Raw genomic sequence first — 17,446 nt, forward strand, 5'->3', positions numbered from 1 at the left:
AGAAATCCGCCTGCCTTTGCCTCCCAAGTGCTGGGATTAAAGGCATATGCCACCACTGCCTGGTTCTGCTCTACCTCTCTATGCTGGTGCAATGAGGAGACTGGCATAGGCCCCCAGACCACAAGGACGGGAGTTATAGGCAGTTTTGAACCACCAGATATGAATGTTGGGAATCCAACTGTAATCCATTCCAAGTACACAGCCTGTGCCATCTCTAGTCCCACTCCCCAGTTTTTGGTTTTTTTCTTTTTTCTTTTCTTTTTTTTTTTTTTTCGAGAGATAGGGTTTCTCTGTGTAGCCCTGGCTGTCTTGGAAATCACTCTGTAGACCAGGCCGGCCTCGAACTCAGAAATCCGCCTGCCTCTGCCTCCTGAGTGCTAGGTTTAAAGGCGTGCTCCACCATGCCCGGCCTTGTTTTGTTTTTTGATATTTGAATCGGGGCTTCCAGTATCCAGGATGGCCTTGAACTCCGTATGTCGCTAAGGGTGGCCTTGAAATTCTGATCCTTCTGCCTCCCAAGTACTGGGGTTACAGGTGTGTACCATCATGTCTGGCTAGATGGACCGCCTTAAATTTGGGGCCATCTCATTTCCTGTTAGTGAGTTAGGATTAAGGGAGGAAGCCAGCTGCTCTGCTCCGGATCTCCAGACATTTGAACTTTTGCCCCCCAGAACATTCTCTTTGGGTTTTCAGTCAGGGGTCTCCAAAGCCATTCGTCTTTTTTTTGTTCTGCCAACCCTTCGTTTAGTCACGTCAACGTAGGTCTCCTTACGGGCTTGCTACAGTGCAGATTGAGCCAAACGAGCTTGGTTCTGCTTGCCTGTGGTATGGCCTTTTTTTTGGTAAAAGTAGATGCATGTGATTTTTCACAAGTGGATGACGGAAATAACGAGGATTAGGTTCAGACTACAATGGAGATTGAAATGGAAGCATCCAGAAGCATCCAGAGATAGGGACTGAGAAAAATCTCTTGGCGCGCACGAGGAGTCACTACTCTCACTGAGCGAACGCGGGGTGGCGTCCGCTAGCTCCCCGCTGTCCTTATTCTCTGGCACTCCCTTCGCTCCCGTTCCCCCAGCTCATCTAGAAACCTTCCACAGACGGCCAGCCCTCCGCGAAGACGCCGCCGTTCACGCCCCACCCTCCGCAGGCCGCCGGCGCGACTTAGCGTGACTTCCGGCTACCCCGGTGACCACGTGACCAAACGCCCTCACTGCGCGTGCGCGCCGCGGAGTCGGACTGAACCATTCTGCCCGACGAGAGGGGTAGGTCTTTTGTGTTTTACAGTTTAAAACCGATTCCCGAGCTCGACTGTCTAGGATCACGATTTTTTTAGGAAGAAAATAAATGAGCGTGAGGTGGAAGGAGGTGAAATAGCGTAGCGGAAATGCAGACAAAGGCGGAGTGGGGCTTGGGCTCTCCCCTTCGCAGATAATGGGAGGAGCCTGCGGCCCACAAGCTCTTTCCTTTTCGCTGCTGCTGCCGCAGCCATGAGGTGAGCGGGCCCGGCTCTCGGTTCCCGGCCAGCGGGGCCGACGGGGCCGACGGGGCCGGCAAGGCTTGGCAGGGATCGGGGCCGGGACCCCGGATGGCAGAGGGGAGAGGGGAGGCGGGCGTGGTGCGGCCGCACCCGGAGCTCGGAGAGCGCGCACCGCCAGGGCCTAGGGAGGGTGGAACGCGGGTCGCCGAGGCCCGGAGACCTCCCGCGGGCGCCGCTCCCGGCCTGGCTCGCGTCGTGGGGCAGCACGCGGGGAGAGCGGCGGCGACGGGGCCCTGAGTGGCTCCTCGCCTGAGCCCAGCAGATCTCCACCGTGTAACGTGGGACGAGTCTCGGGCAAGGCCAGGCCTCCCGAGTGCGGAGGGTGAGGCGCCGGCTTGGCTTCCGCCCGATCGCCTGGACGACGTTAATAAACGTGAAAAAGAGCCCAGAAAGCAAAGAGCCGCGCCTGTCCTCCTGGGTAAACAGGCTGCGTCACAGCCCCGACCCATTCGTGTCTGATCCTTAACATTAAAGTCTTCACCGAGCCAAGTAAACGGAAGAGCTTGCCCTTCCCCCACTCCGAATCCCTTGGCTGTCCACTTGGGCCACGTTCATTTCCCAGGTCTTGGTTTGGATTTAAGACCTTGCTTTGGAAATAGTTATTAGAGGATCAAAAGGGGTGGCAGAAATTTTAGGGCTAGGGGGTCTATTTGCCCTTAATAGTAATGTTGTATGCATACTGGTGTATATTTTGTTCATCTTCTTAAAAAGGACTAAGACTTTAGAGTGGAGATTTTGCTTGGAGTGTTTGTTCGGATGTTGCTTCCAGGGCTTACTAGTGCTTTCTGTGTACCCCAGTATGCTCAGGCTTCAGAAGAGGCTTGCCTCTAGTGTCCTGCGCTGTGGGAAAAAGAAGGTCTGGTTGGATCCCAATGAGACCAATGAAATCGCCAATGCCAACTCCCGTGAGTATGATCTTTCATCCTCACTACCTACCTCCAATGAGATCTACACACACACACATACCCCCCACACAAAATCATATATAGAATTAGTTTATAGGATGCAAACCATCCAGGGTTACATTAATCTATTACGATCAAAGTTGAGTGTTTTATAGCCGCATGGAAGTTTTAAAAAGATATTTGAGGACTAGAGGATGTTGAATGAGGTTTCAAGACAGAAGCAAGCCTTGTTAGTATCAGACCAAGTACCTTGTTAACCTGCATTTTAGGTACACCAATATGCTGTGAAATATTTAAGAGGCAAATGTTCTTAGCTCCTTTTCAGGATGTTGGGTCAAGGATAAAGCTTGAGTTTTGTGGCTGGCCCTTTCAGAACTAAACCCGTGTGTTCTCCTTTCCCAGGTCAGCAGATCAGGAAGCTGATCAAAGATGGGCTGATCATCCGCAAGCCTGTGACTGTCCATTCCCGGGCTCGTTGCCGAAAGAACACCTTGGCCCGACGGAAGGGCAGGCATATGGGCATAGGTGAGAATGGTCAAGCCTTTCACCCTGCCTCTAAGATGGGCACTCGGTCAGCACCCTTAAGACACCGGTCGGGTCTACACTCAACACTGGTGATGTTTTTCACCCATCTTGTGTAGTTGCTGGGTGATAACTATCTTTTGCATTGACACAAGTTGGCCCTAGTGCTGAGTTTGTTAGTGAGAAAAGATGTCAACAATAAGTCTCTATATTCTGATTACGCTGGGGGTTCTACTGGGGTGGTTTTTTGTTTTGTTTGGTTTGGGGGGCTTGTTTTGATTTTTCGAGACAGGGTTGTTCTGTATAGCCCTGGCTGTCCTGGAACTCACTTTGTACACCCAGCTGGCCTTGAACTCAGAAATCCGCCTGCCTCTGCCTCCCAAGTGCTGGGGGGGTTGGTTTTTCAAGACAGGGTTTTTCTGTAGCCCTGGCTGTCCTAGAACTCACTCTGTAGACCAGGCTGGCTTTGAACTCAGAAATTGCCTGCCTCTGCCTTCCAAGTGCTGGGGTTAAAGGCGTGCGCCACCACTGCCCGGCTTACTGGGTGTTTTAAAACTGGGGATTGAGCCAGGCGTGGTGGTGCGCACCTTTGGTCCTAGCACTTGGGAGGCAGAGGCAGGTGGATCTCATGAGTTCGAGGATAGCCTGGTCTACAGAGTGAGTTCCAGGACAGCCAGGGCTATACAGAGAAACCCTATCTCGAAAAACCAAAAATAAAAAAGAAGAGAAGAGAGAGTCTCATTCCTAATTCTTGCTAGGGAAGAGGAAGGGTACTGCCAACGCTCGGATGCCCGAGAAGGTCACCTGGATGAGAAGGATGCGGATCCTGCGCCGGCTTCTCAGGAGATACCGGGAGTCCAAGAAGATTGACCGCCATATGTACCACAGCCTGTACCTGAAAGTCAAAGGGAATGTATTAAAAAAACAAACAAGCGGATTCTCATGGAGCACATCCACAAACTGAAGGCAGACAAGGCCCGCAAGAAGCTCCTGGCGTAAGTTTCAAGAAGGATCTTTGGTCTCGGGTTAAGACCACTGGCTGGTCTTCCAGAGGTCCTGAATTCAAATCCCAGAAACCACTTTGTGGCTCATAATAATCTGTAATAGGATCTGATGCCCTCTTCTGGTGTGTCTGAAAAAGGCAACAGTGTACTTAAGTACATTAAGTTAATAGTACTTTTAAAAATGTTATTTAATAAAGGAAAAGCCTACCACCTGCCCATCCTCAGTATCTAGGTGAAGCAGGAACCACTGTTGTTTGGGCTGATGTGGCTCCAAGGGTTTAGAGCCCTAGTCTGGGGCGTGCCTCTTCCCAGCCATTCATCTGTGCCTAGACTGACCCTTTTCTTTCCTGCACAGTGACCAGGCTGAGGCTCGCAGGTCTAAGACCAAGGAAGCACGAAAGCGCCGTGAGGAGCGCCTACAGGCCAAGAAGGAAGAGATCATCAAGACCCTGTCCAAGGAGGAGGAGACCAAGAAGTAAAGCTTCCCTGTGTCTGTACATAGTGGCCTGGCTGTGGCCTCACACGGATCAGTCATTAAAATGAAAAAGCTTTTGTCCATTGTCTTCTTTTTAGCAGTTTTGACTGCTGTGTCTTAATGATTCAAGGTCCAGAGTCGGCCACAAGAGCCTGGGATGTCAGCCTAGATTTCAGGGTGGTATTGGGACTTACTGAAGGGTCACCTACTTCTTGTAGCCTTAAGTGATGTATCCATTCTCTAGAGTGGCTGAGTCCTTCAAGCAGCCTGTTGGAAGGGGCTCTAGTCCCAAAATGTGGTATGCCTGTGTGCTCAGATGCTTGAAAACCTGCCGTAGCATCTATCTCATGAAGTATTTACCATGTGCTTGGTTAGTTTTGTAGCCCTGGCTGTCCTGGAATTCATTCTGTAGACTAGGCTGGCCTCAAACTCAGAAATCCGCCTGCCTCCACCTCCTGAGATTAAAGGCATGCACCACCACTCCTGGCCATAAGGCTTTTAATAATTGCTGTGAGCTGAGTACATTGGCCCTGTAGTCTTCACACTTTCACACTGTAATGAGACAGGGTCAGTCACATTCATTTTGTGACCGACGGTAATATGGGTGAGTAAGAAGGGCGCTGTGTGGTGGTTTAAGATGTCCAGTGACAGGTTGGCTGTGAGCTCTGAGTTACACTTGGATTGCCAAAGAAAGTTGTGGCCCTCAGTACCAGGGCCTTTCAAGGAAGCTGTGGAAAAAATGACGTGGAGGAGGCAGGTGTACAGGGGCACAGACCAGAAGACCCCAGGGCTCTGCTTTATCCAGTTCTGGGCAGGGAAGAAAGCAGGTACTGGAAGGCTCTAGGCCCAGACTCAGAAGCACTCAGCACCTGTGTGGCTAGGTACAAGGCACAGGGGAGTTCATTTCCGGACTCCTTTGTTCATTGTAGCTGCCTGCCATTGCTACCTTGGGCTCTTCCTGTAAGAGTTTCCTAATGGCAAAGCTTCCAAGGCCTGGAAGAGGAGTGGCCTTGGCCAAGCTCTCTGCTTAGCCTGGACATCCAACTCAACCCTGAGGGAAAAGGTTAGATTCCAACCCCTCCCGACAGGGACTACAGAGGGGACTGCAGTGATCCAAGCATAGTAGTCACGGTTCCATTCCAAGCCAGAAGGTGGCGCTGTTCACTCACTGCTAGTTTGTAGACTCTGGCTTCTGGGCTTTTTGTTTGGTTGACATTGGGTGATTTTGAAAGGTTAAGATGTTTAATTTTTTATTTTTAAGGACTTATTTGCATTGATGTTTTGTCTACTTGGATGTCTCTGTGACAATACCATGTCCTCTGGAACTGGAATTATAAATAGTTGTGAACTGCCATATTGGGAATTGACAGCTGGGAAATGAACCTGAGTCCTCTGGAAGAGCAACATCTGAGCCATCTCCCCAGCCCTATGATAGTTTTGTTTTAATGTCAACTTGCCACAAATTAGAATCAGCCAAGTAGGGAGCCTTACCTGAAGAATTCGCATGGCCTTAATAATAAATATTAGGAAGACTTACCCGGAAAGGGTCCAGATAAAGAAGGGCCACAGGAGGACAGTCACTCCTTTGCCTGATTGATCTTGTGTCACCAAGTTAATTTATCCTGCTACTGCCACCTTCATTGAAGACAAAACCAGTGATTCCAGGCTTCCACCACTGACTACAAACCAGTGGCTCTCTAAGGACTAGGTTTTCAGTTCCAGAGTAGGGCTGCTTAGGCACCCAGCCTTAGGACCAGAGCCAGTCAGGAAGCGGCCCTCTGCAACGGTCTCTGCTTCCACTCCCAACCCCAGGTTTCTACCTTGAGTTCCTGCCCTGGTTTTCCTTGGCTGTAACCTGTAACCCAAATAAACCCTATCCTCGCCCAAGTTGTTTTAGTCACTTTCACACAGTGACAGAGAAGCAAACTAGGAAAGATACAGAAGGTAATGGATGGGCTGAGGGTTCTCAAAAAACCTCTCATGACAGACAATGCTCTGCCACTGAGCTATTATTCTCTATCCCACTGTCATTTTCTCCTGATAGCCACGCCAGGCCTGGAAGGAACATCTCTCCTATCATGGGCTCTGACACTTTTACAGGAAAATACATGAAGGGAGTCTAATTTTCAGGGAACTTCAAGCATAATGGATCCCTAAATAGGGCTGGAGAGAGGGCTCAGCAGTTAAGAGCACTGACTGCCCTTGCAGAGGTCCTGAGTTCAACCATTGTAATGGGATCCAATGCCCTCTTCTGGTGTGGTGACATAAAAGTAAATAAATAAATCTTTAAAAGAAAAAAAAAGGAAGGAAGGAAAGAAGGAAAGAATCCTTAAATAACTGTTGAATCCACTCCAGGCCCTGGAAATCCAATCAACTTAACCCTGAAGCATAGCTCTGCAGCATAGGATGTACTCAGCATGAGTTCCAGCCCCAGCTCCAACCTCCTTAGCCCCTCCAGCCTCTCATGATGGGCCCTTTCATTCAGGAGTATATGACTTGGGGCTGGAGAGATGGGTGGCAGTTTAGAGCTATTCCTGAGGACTTGATTTCAATTCCTAGACCCACACTAGGCAGTCCCAGCCATCTGTAACTCCGGCCCTAATGCCTTCGGCCCTTCCTTGGCGTCCATTCATATCTAGCACACACACATTAAAAATAAAAACAAATCTTTTTAAAAGTATATGACAGGCCTGGAGAGATGGCTCAGTGGTTAAGAGCACTGACTGCTCTTCCAAAGTTCAAATCTTCCTGAGTTCAAATCCCAGCAACCACACGGTGACTCACAACCATCTGTAATGGGATCTGACGCCCTCTTCTGGTGCATCTGAAGACAGCTACGGTGTACTTAGATATAATAATAAATAAATCTTAAAAAAAAAAAAGTATATGACTAGCCAACTAGCCAAGCATGGTGGTACATATAATCCTGTCACTTCAGAAGCCTGGCTGCTCCAAGTTTAAGGCCAACTGGAGCTACATAGCAAAACAACAAAAGTATAGAACTATTGCCATGAAATCATTTTATATATCTTTCCAAGGGGCTCACTGTCTCCCAGGTAAAGACCCTGAAAAAAGCCAACTCATTCTCTCTCTTTTTGTTTGTTTGTTTTCAAGACAGGGTTTCTCTGTGTTGCCCTGGTTATCTTGAAACTTACCCCACAGATCATGCTGGCCCCGAACTCCAAGAGCCACCTGCTTCCATCCTGAGGTTAAAGGCGTGTGCCATCACCCAGCTATCCAAGTTGCTTCCCAGAATCTCAACATTGTCTAGTTATGAGTACCAGGGAGGTCTGGCTCGGAGCTGCCAGCTGTGGGTATGACTCAGTAGTGCCATGGCAGAGCCACGGATGTAGGCTGTGAGCTGGAGATGGGATGGGAAAGTGAGGCTGGCTTTGGCCTCCTCCCTGGTGGCACCAGTGATGCTGAGGCAGGGATGGGCTATGCCACCCCCTTCAAAACAGAAGACTGAGTCTAGAAGTGCACAGCTGCCCTCCTTGGGGTCCAAGCCCCAGGGGACTAGGGGGTGCAGGAGAAGAGAGGGGACTGGGTTACTTAGTGGTGGGATTACACAAAGAGCCTCACTGCCTGAGTCCCCCAACCCCGTCTCCAGCATCTATTGTCTTGTCCTTTTAGACCTCCCCATCTCTGACTCCTACCTTTTCCTTTCTGCATCTCCCTTGAACCCAAATGGGCTGTACTAGGAGATCTCAGGCTGAGACAGAGGGAAGAGAGAAGGATGTGTGTAGGTCAGAGATGGTGCTGGCAGCAGATTTCTGGGCATCCCCAGACCAGTAGTGTGGCTAGTCCAGATCCCCAAGAACAGGCTGGGAGGAGGGTGGAGGCTACAGTGGGGACACCAGCTGTTCCCAGCCCCTAGGCTGGGAGCCTGTTGTCAGTGGCTCAGCCACCCGAAAAATCTGCTGTGCTCAGCAGTGCAGCAAACAGACTGGGGGAGGGGGTCCGGGCCAGCTGCTTGCTGGTGGCAGACACTGGGTATGCATAAGGCTTCAAAGGCTTGAATTCAACATTCCCACTTGTCTCCATTCCTGGAGCTCCTGGTCGGGCCATCTCAGGCTGTCCTCTATCATGGTGGCTTAAGACACCGAGGGACACAGGGCAAGGTAGTAAGATGTCTAGGCCCTTGATTGCCTGGTAATCCCAGACAAATCATTTAGTTCCCGATTGGCATCAGTTTTCCTAAGTGTAAAAGGGGCGGGTTGTCCTGTATAAAGTGGATGACTTCCGGCAAACCACTTACCGTCTCTACCCCAGTGTCCTCATCTGTCAAAGGGTTCAGCATGGTCTGAGTTACTGAGGGGACTAAATAGCATGAGGTTCCCAGCATGCTCCGCGGGCCACGCCTGGCGTTTTATTACGTGAACTCCTCTTCCAGGCAGGCATGGTGCCGCACACCTGTAGTCTCAGCTACTAGAGAGGCGCACCGATGCTGCAGGATCAAGAAATTCAGAAGATGCCTGGATTACATAATTCTAGCTACAGTCTTCAGACGCAGGCGTGGTGCCTTCTACCTGCAATCCTAGCACGTGGGAGGCTGAAGTGGGACATTACTGATTCAAAACAAGACCCCATTCCTCCCCCTCCCCCCCCCAAAAGCCATCAGATGTGTGTGTGTTCCGGCTCCAGGGCGAGCAATTCTAGTAGAGGGCTGTCTTTCTTCCCTCTCCACCCTCAATCTCTATTGCTTTCACTGGATGAAGGGGCTCAAAGGATGCTCAAGGAGGAGGCGCCACAGTCTGGTCCCAGCCAGCCTACCTAACTCCGAAGGTGGAGGGAGGTGGGGACCAGACTCCTATGGAGGAGCGGGCAGTTGTCAAGACTGGCAGATTCCCACCCTCTGCGGTCTGGCAGCATCACCACTGCCCTGGCCCTCCCGCAGTAGCCTCGGGCTCGCTTGCTCCCCTCTGCGCCTATAAATAGCTCAGGACACGCGAACCGCGCGAGTGACGCGGCCAGGCAGGCGCGGGAAGGCGGCCGCTTGGCTGGAGCAGGTGGGCGGCAGCCCCAGAGGGGCCAGCACGACCCCCTCCCCCACCATTCCCTCCTCCTCCCCTCCCCCCATGCCAGGCATCTGATGACGGACGCTGCTGAGTCATCTCCTGGCCCCAGCGTCCTCCACTGTCCCCTCCACCACCTCTGAATCTCAGGCTTAGGGGCTGCGGAGAGAGGCGGCCTCCGAGGCCGAAGCGTGCAGGTCTGCGTCAACAAGGTCACTGTGGGTCCGTCCCCTGCGCGATTCAAGTGCACGTAGAACCCAGAAGTGGCCTCAACCCACCTCCCTGGCCTGACTTTGTTTTCTCCCTTCCTCGGGTCCCTCCGCTTCTTTCTGTGGTCCCCGAGCTAGCACCACGTCCTACTCTGACGCCCCTCCTTTCAGAGGGCAATACCTCTTGCACTCTTAGCCCCCATTCCAGCCTGATACTCTTGCTTTCTCTATCTCAATCAGATACACCGAGCAGGCAAGCTGAGACAAGAAACATTTAATTATGAGCCTGGGGGCTCAGCAACGCCCCCGCAGACCCGTCGTCATGCAGCCTCATGTACAGTGGGCATTGGGCCCGCCCCGGGGGTTTTGCTGGGGGGTGGGCCTCATGGCAGCAAACAGGGCTTTAGTCCCCTTTTAGGGGGAAAAGTGGGGCTAGGTGTGTTGGGTAGAGAATCCGTGTCCTCTCACTGTATGGAAGGCATGACTGTGCCCAGAACTGGGGTGGGGGGTGGTGGTGGCATTGGCTGACAGGATCAGGGCTCAAAAGGAGGGTCTGAGCTTGGAAGGAGGTGGGAGTGTGTGTGTGCTGGCACCAGGAAGAAGAAAAAGCAGCCTTTGAGGTCCTTCGTCCTGCCGGGAGGGCTAAGGGCTCCTAGAGCTTCATTTGATGGTGGCCAAAAGAACTTTCCATAGCCTTCCTCAATCTGCCAAGGTATTCGTCCCAGGAGAAGGTAAGTTTGAGACCTCACCACCTCAGACACCCCCCCCCACACACACACACACACGAGCTGTCTGCTTCTGGTGGTAGGGATTTCTGGAGTCCTAACAGTGATATGCTTTGACCAAGCAAGGGCCACTGTCTTGTTCTCACCTGGGTCTCTGTCCAGGCTGCTCTTGGACACCGAGTTCTAGTAGACAGAGAATGAGGCTGTCCTGTGAGGACTGCCCTCAATGGAACAGACTCCTACGTGTTACACCCCTTCCAGACCTCAGCCCTGGCCCTGCTCTGTCGCCCAGGTTTCAAGTAATTGGAAAGATTCCTGAACTTTCCTGAGAATTGAAGGGGTGACAGGTAACTTAGGGCTCCCCCATAGTCCTCAGCGTCTTCTCAAGCCAGAGGGAGAGGGCTGAGGGACACCAACAGGTCCTCTCTCAAGGCCCCACTTGCAGAGGGTGGATACACAGACCCAAGCAAAGGCTGTGGGCAGAGAGGAGTCAGGCATGCAAGGCAGTATGGGCAGGTAGTCTCTGGAAGACAGCAGGCGACTTCCTAGGGTGGGCCTCACTATGGCAACCCGACTAGGTGGTGCTTGGGCTCTGGGTGGTCCTACCGGTAGCTTCCTCACTTCTTCCCACTTTTGACTCCCTTTCCCAAGCCCCAGAAGATCACCCCATTCAGGATACCCCACCCAAGAAATAAAACCTTCCTCAGTGCAGAAGGCTCCTAAGTGGGGGCGGGTGATGCTTAGGAGAGAGACAGGGAGAGGAAGGGTGTGGCCAGGATGCCCGCTTCCTTCTCAGGCCAGAAGCAAGAGCCAGGCATGGGCAGGGGTAGCGTCAGGGTTCTCTCGGTTTCTGTCAGATCTCTGCCAAGGAGTCGGCTGGCACCAAACCCCGCTTCTTGCCACTGCTGACGCGGATGAAGCCATCGCTATCCTTGCTTCTGCTCACACCTACGCAGATCTGAGTGGAAACAGAGATGAGACCAGGAATGAGTGCTGCTCCTGACTTCCAAAGGACACGCCCCACGGGAGGGCGGGGCTGGCGGGGCTGGCGTAAACCTTGTGGATAGAGCTGATGCAGGCAGATCCTAGGAGAGGGATGAGCAGCAAGACTAGGGGATAGCAAGCAAGCGGCACGTCAGCATCAGAGCTCAATCTGGTGATCAGTTAAACCAACGTCCAGGCCTGATCCCATGTCACAGAGGAGGTGGTGGAGGGGAAAGGGCTAGCCTGAGGTGACCCAGCAAGCTAGAGGGCATAGTGTTTAAACTAGCCAGGGACACACTAAGTCCTAGCACTCGGGAGGCAAAGATGGGCGGATATTTGAGTTTTAAGGCCACCCTGGCCTACATAGAGAGTTCCAGGCCAGCCAGGGTTAGGACTACATATAAAACACTGTCTAATAAAAACAAGCAGAGATGGGCAGATGTGAGTTCAAGGCCACCCTGGCCTACATAGAGAGTTCCAGGCCAGCCAGGGTTAGGGCTACATAGTAAAATACTATCTAATCAAAACAAAAAGCAAGGGCTGGCGAGATGGCTCAGTCTCAGTGGTTAAGAGCTCTGGCTGTTCTTCCAGAGAAGCTGGGTTTAATTTCCAGTACCAACACGGCTCACAACTGTCTGTAACTCCAGTTCTAGGGTATCTGACACCCTCGCACCAATGTATATAAAGTTAAGTTAAATAAATTTAAAAAACAAAGCAAGGGCTGGAGAGACAGGTCAATGCTTAAGTCACTGAGGTTCTCAACATGTGGGTCAAGGTGCCTTTGAGGGACAAATATTAGACATTCTGCATATCAGGGTTTTTTTTGTGGTTGTTGTTGTTTGTTTTGCTTTGTTTTACCAGACAGGGTTATCTGGGTAGCCCTGTCAGTCCTGGACTCACTTTATAGATCAGGCTGGCCTTGAACTCTTCTTGACTACGTTACGATTTTGTTTGTTTGTTTGTTTTGTTTTTCTCTGGATAGCCCTGGCTGTCCTGGAACTCACTCTGTAGACCAGGAACTCAGAAATCCGCCTGCCTCTGCCTCCCAAGTGCTGGGATTAAGGGTGTGCGCCACCACTGCCCGGCTTACAATTGTTAAGAGTAGCAAAATTACAGCTATGACGTGGCGATGAAATAATCTTACAGTTGGGGTTCACATGAGGAACTGTATTAAAGGGTCACAGTGTTAGGAAGCTTGAGGACCACTGGGTTAAGAGCTGCACTGACTGCCCGTCCGGAGGACCCAGGTTCAATTCCCACCACCCACACGGCAGGTCACAGCTGTGACTCCAGTCTCAGGGGATCCAACGACCTCTTCAGGCTTCTGTGGGCATCAGGCACACACGCAATGAACAGAAATGCATGCAGACAAAACACCCCTGTACATAAAAGACAAATTAAAAACAAACAACAGAAACTAGCGAAGCCTGTGAATTCATAATTCAGTGCTCTGTTTTATCCCAGCTGCTTCTGACATCAATCAGGGACCAGCTCAAGCACCCGAGGAGGACTTACGTTCCTTTTTCCTTTGCCTTTGTCTTTAGAGATGGGGGTCTCACTACGTAGCCTTGACACTTGCTATACAGTCTTTATTTTTGTTTTTTTTTTTTCTTTCTTGTTCTTCAGGTCAGGGTTTCTCTGTGTAGCCCTGGCTGTCCTGGAACTCACTCTGTAGACCAGGCTGGTCTCGAACTCACAAAAATCCTTCTACTTCAGCCTCCCAGGTCTACACCACCGCCTGGCTGCTATATAGTCTTAGACCCAGTTTCCTCCTGCCTTACCTAGGTCACAGGTATGTGCCACCATGCCCAGTTTATGTGCTGCTAGGATGGAGCCAGAGAGAGCAGCCCATCAGTGCCCCCAGCTATAGTCTAGAGAGCTTCCCTAGCTCCAATGTCTTCGCTTCTAACCTGCTCGCTCCCTTCAGACCCTCCTGAGAAACACTTGACACCCTCTCTCAGTATATACCCCGTGCCTGCAGGGCCCTGGCACCCACCTGGTTCTCCTTGAGGCTCATGTAACCCTGCTCCTTGTTTCCAGAGAAGGGCTGACAGCATCGCCAAACATTCTCTCCCGGCCTCACCCGCTGCACGAAATTGGCTGGGAAGAAGCCAACCCGGTCGCCAATCTTGCCCTGGGGGTGAGGGTGTCAGTGAATCTAAACATCAGCTTCACCCGCACTCTTTCTCTAGACTCGGTTCCTACTCAGAGCCACGGCTGGGGTCTTTCAGACCTTGGGCTCCAGCCCCTTGCTGGGCGTGGCTTCTGGCCTTGGAAGGCTATAGCTTGGGTAAGGGGAGTTTATAGAGGGGGAGTGAAACTGACAGCAAGACCCAAGAGTTAGCCCTAGGAAGGTGGAAGGAAGACTGAAGGGAAGGTGGCGTAGCAGTTATCAGAGCCCCCCACCCCCACCCCCTCTGCACCCCCCTCCCAGGCCCCGTACCCCATCCTGCCACATTACCTTCCACCAATCTTCGTTAGAGTCATCCACCAACATGATCCGATCTCCAGGCCTGGGAAAGAGAGAGTTGGGTCAGTGTGTGGGTACCCAAGTGCCCTGCAGTCCCCTCTCATGTGCGAAAGGATTCTCAGTGCCCTTAGAGGCCATTGAGACCAGAGATACATCAGGTTCCCTGAAACAGTCCAGAATTGGGCAGGAGACAGGACACTACACCAGTCACTCCGGGCAGCCCCAGCCCCTCTGAGTACAGAATCATTAGATGTTCAAGAAGCAAAGGTCCCCATCATCCTACGTTCCAAGGTCAGTGGGGTTAGGCAGGGCTAGACCACAGAAAGGACTCACTGCAGAGCCAGGTCATTGTTCTCCTGAGGCAGGAACTTGTAGAGGGCGACGTAGGAGTACATGGGCCCCACGTCCTTCCGCAGGGGCAGCTTTGGGGGCTGTAGGAAAAGTTCTGGGTCAGTGATGGTGGGTCACCTCCTTGCTCCACCCACTGTCTGCTTGCTGTGACTATGCATTGCCTGCCTGGCTTGAGAGTCTGTGAGGTAGGACAGAGTGAATTTCTGGTAAGTATTAGGGCCTAATGTGCATCTCCCCAACCCTGGGTGGGGGAGGGAACTGATCTAGAGAGGAGAGACACCCTCTGTCTGCTCCATTCAAGAATGGCCTGCCCTTGGGAGAGCAGGGGTGGAGTCACAGACAGTGGAGACCCCTCCCTCCCAGTCTTCATGGCTCCTGTCTTGACTGTGGCCTCTCTCTGGGGCCTGAGAACACAGGAGGGAGGAAGCCCTCAGCGCCCTTTGTAGTGTGTTGCAATGCACATCATACTGATCAATGACAAGAAGTGACATTCCTTCCCACCCTGGCCCGTGGGTTCCAAGCTAACTCCAGGCATACTTGCTGTCCAGGGCTTTTCTCCTCCGGTCCTGAGCCTTCACTCTCTGCTGGAGCTGTGAATACTGGAAACAGCAAGGTCAGGCCAAAAAAAAGGCCAAGCTTCAAGGACTACCTCCCCCCCCCCCCGCCTCCCTCTTCCTGTCCCTGGGGCCTTCTCACCCTGGCTTACCACTGTCCCCAGGCCCCTCTTCTGAGCTGCGGATGCTGCCTTCTCCATCTTCTGTTAGCTCATCACGCTCACTCTGGGGAGAAACAGGAGGAGGATCAGTCCCTGGGCCCACAGCCATGCTCCGGTCCCCTCCCCCAGGCCTCCCCTTCTGTGCCCAGCATACCAGGCTCCGTGTGGGGGACTCAGACGTGCTGCTGAAACTGGACCGGTTCATCAGTGCCAGGGAGGTGCCATAGCGCAGGGTCTCATAAACTGGGTCCACCTTCCCGCTGGTCCCTGCGGAGCATCCAACCTCAACGCCTGGCACCCAGATGCCAACCTGGATTCACCCTGAAGCCCCATCATATGGGTCCCAAGAATAGAACTCAGGTTGCCAGCCTTGGGGGACAAAAAGCTTTACTTGCTGAGCAAACTTAACCCTAAACCAAACCAGCTCCATTTTTGTCTTATTAGTATTTGGTGTTTAAGACAGTGTCTCGTAGAGCTCGAGACTCTATGTAGCAATGGTGGCTTTGAACTTGTTATCCTCCTTCCTCTGCATTTTGAATGTTGGGATGCCTGACTGGATGCCTGGCACCACACCCAACTCAGTCTCACCTCCTTCAGTTGTGTCTGTGTCTGGCTCAGTGCCTCAAACTAAGTAGGTGCTCACTAAATTGCTGTTTGGGAGATGAACGAAGATATCAATAAATGGAGCCCACATCCAGGGCAGGGGATCAGGGTGTTCCGGGAGCAGGCAGCGCCGCCTGTGTGGCTCAGGTGAGGACGGTGTGGATTTCTTACAGGACCTCTGAGAACAGCGGCCCCGCCCCAGTGTGTGTCACTTACCGGTAGGTGGGGACTCTTTGTTCATGGCACAGGCTGGTGGCGGCTCATGCACCAGGAGCGGGGAGCTGAAGTTGCGTCGGAAAGATGTGGACTGAGGGAGAGGAGGCAGAGAGAAAACAGGGAGACTAATGACCTACGCGGCCCTGCCCAAGCCCAGGGATACCCCGTGGGAGGAGCCAGCCTTGAGCCTCCTTTCGGCCATTCTCCCACATCACACCCCTTACTCACTGTCTTGCCTGGGCATTGCTGGTGGGAGATCTCCTCGGAGCACCAGAGGTGAACGCTGACTTTGCATGTCTTACATCGCAAGCCCTGCTTGGAGTTTCCTAGAAGAGACTGTGGGCTCAGCAAGAGGAAATGGCCAAGAAAGGACACTCCCATAGACAAGGAACAACAATAACAAAAAGCCTGGCTGAAGGCCGGGTGCCTGAGTTTGAGGCCAGCCTGTGTGCAGCAGGAGTTCCAGGACACTCAGGGGTACAAAGGGAAACACTGTCTCAGAAAACCAAAAACAACAACAACAACAAAATCCTTGGAGGGGTGTAAAGGAAGGGCATCAGATGCTTAATAGTTTTGTGCTGGGCTTCAGGGCCTGGCACCTCTCCCTCCTACAGTGAAGATGTCAGATGTCTGTCAGCGGCAGGAAAGCCAAAATGTGAGCTTGGATCAACAGCGGTACAACCAGCACTCATGACTCTATTGTTCTTTCCCAGAGTTGGCAATATAGAATCCAAGGGTAAGGACCCACTAGGCAAGTACTCTAGCCACCACCCAAAGCCCAGCCTCTACCCAACACTCATTGGTCTCTCCAGGGAGAGAAGCACAGTGGGTAGGGTGACCCTGCATTGCGATACTCCAACTCGGACGCCCATCAGCCTGCCCCAGGGCCCCGGGGAGGTACCTACCCACAATGAGCTGGTGGCACAGTTCACACGGGCTGGCTCTCTTGAAAACATGTTCCTGGAAACTGTGCAGCCTCACTGGTTTGAGCGGTGCCAAGGGGCGAGGGACTGGGCACGGGGAGGGTGTTGGGGTGGGTAGACCCCGGTCTGTGGATGCAGGTGGTGGAGAAGGGGGAGGCAGTGGGGTTGGCGGTGTCAGCAGCACCTCTGTTGGGCACTTGAGCTCAGAGCCCGAGCGGAGGAAGAAGTTCTCCACGCTCTTACTTCGAAGGATGGTTTTGAGGGAGAGGGAGCGCTTAAATCGCTGGAGCTGGAAAGAGAAAAGCAGCGAGCTGTGAGCGAGTGGCAGGCTGTGAGCATGTAGCAGGCTGTGAGCATGTGGCTGGAGGGCCGAGCAATGAAGGCTCGGGAGAGCTGAGGCCCATAGCCAACAGGAAAAAACTCTCAGAGACCCCTGCTCTGACCTCCAGCCTCCCAGAGCTCGTCGGAGCTGGCAGGGCGTTCCATGGGAGGTCTACCTGGGCAGGGGCATGCTCATTACTGGGGAGATTATGGAAGTCAAGTGGCCAAGGCATAGCTGCTGGTCCCCTCCAGTCAGTTAAGGCTGAGCCAGTGAATCATATCATCCCCCACCTTTCAACCTCCCCACAAACCCCCAAGAAACAACAACAAAAATCGAGACTGTGGCGGGATGTGGTGGCACACTTCTGTAATGGAGAGAATGGAGACAGGAGGATCAACCTGGGCTATATTGCAAAATGTTGTTGCAAACAAACTTTTTTTTTTTTTTTTTTTTTTTTTTTTTTTTTT

The 17,446-nt window shown here is 52.4% G+C and overlaps 2 protein-coding genes across 3 annotated transcripts in view; one reads left to right on the forward strand and one right to left on the reverse strand.

The window, feature by feature from the left end:
• Positions 1-1,420: 1,420 nt before the first annotated feature.
• On the forward strand, positions 1,421-4,524 carry Rpl19 (ribosomal protein L19). The gene is given in 6 exon segments (XM_021212411.2): positions 1,421-1,495; positions 2,339-2,445; positions 2,848-2,970; positions 3,726-3,889; positions 3,892-3,962; positions 4,327-4,524. Coding segments are annotated over 6 exon segments (594 nt in total). The 5' UTR covers positions 1,421-1,490; the 3' UTR covers positions 4,451-4,524.
• Positions 4,525-9,929: 5,405 nt separating this feature from the next.
• Stac2 (SH3 and cysteine rich domain 2) overlaps positions 9,930-17,446 on the reverse strand; it is a 16,020-nt gene continuing 8,503 nt past the window's right edge. The window contains exons 2-12 of one of the 2 annotated variants that reach the window (XR_003845147.1): positions 16,640-16,946; positions 15,963-16,060; positions 15,735-15,825; positions 15,070-15,182; positions 14,907-14,979; positions 14,738-14,799; positions 14,183-14,280; positions 13,841-13,892; positions 13,376-13,513; positions 10,542-11,353; positions 9,930-10,374 (exon numbers count right to left, since the gene is read on the reverse strand). Coding sequence is in view for 1 of the 2 variants with exons in the window: in XM_029546237.1 (XP_029402097.1) it covers positions 11,249-11,353; positions 13,376-13,513; positions 13,841-13,892; positions 14,183-14,280; positions 14,738-14,799; positions 14,907-14,979; positions 15,070-15,182; positions 15,735-15,825; positions 15,963-16,060; positions 16,640-16,946 (1,137 nt within the window). In the remaining variant the exon portion in view is untranslated. Of the gene's footprint in view, positions 11,354-13,375; positions 13,514-13,840; positions 13,893-14,182; positions 14,281-14,737; positions 14,800-14,906; positions 14,980-15,069; positions 15,183-15,734; positions 15,826-15,962; positions 16,061-16,639; positions 16,947-17,446 lie in introns of both variants that reach the window. The other variant, XM_029546237.1, reaches the window with a different exon arrangement.

Source organism: Mus pahari, chromosome 14, assembly GCF_900095145.1.
Source record: "Mus pahari chromosome 14, PAHARI_EIJ_v1.1, whole genome shotgun sequence".
NCBI classification, from domain to species: Eukaryota; Metazoa; Chordata; class Mammalia; order Rodentia; family Muridae; genus Mus; species Mus pahari.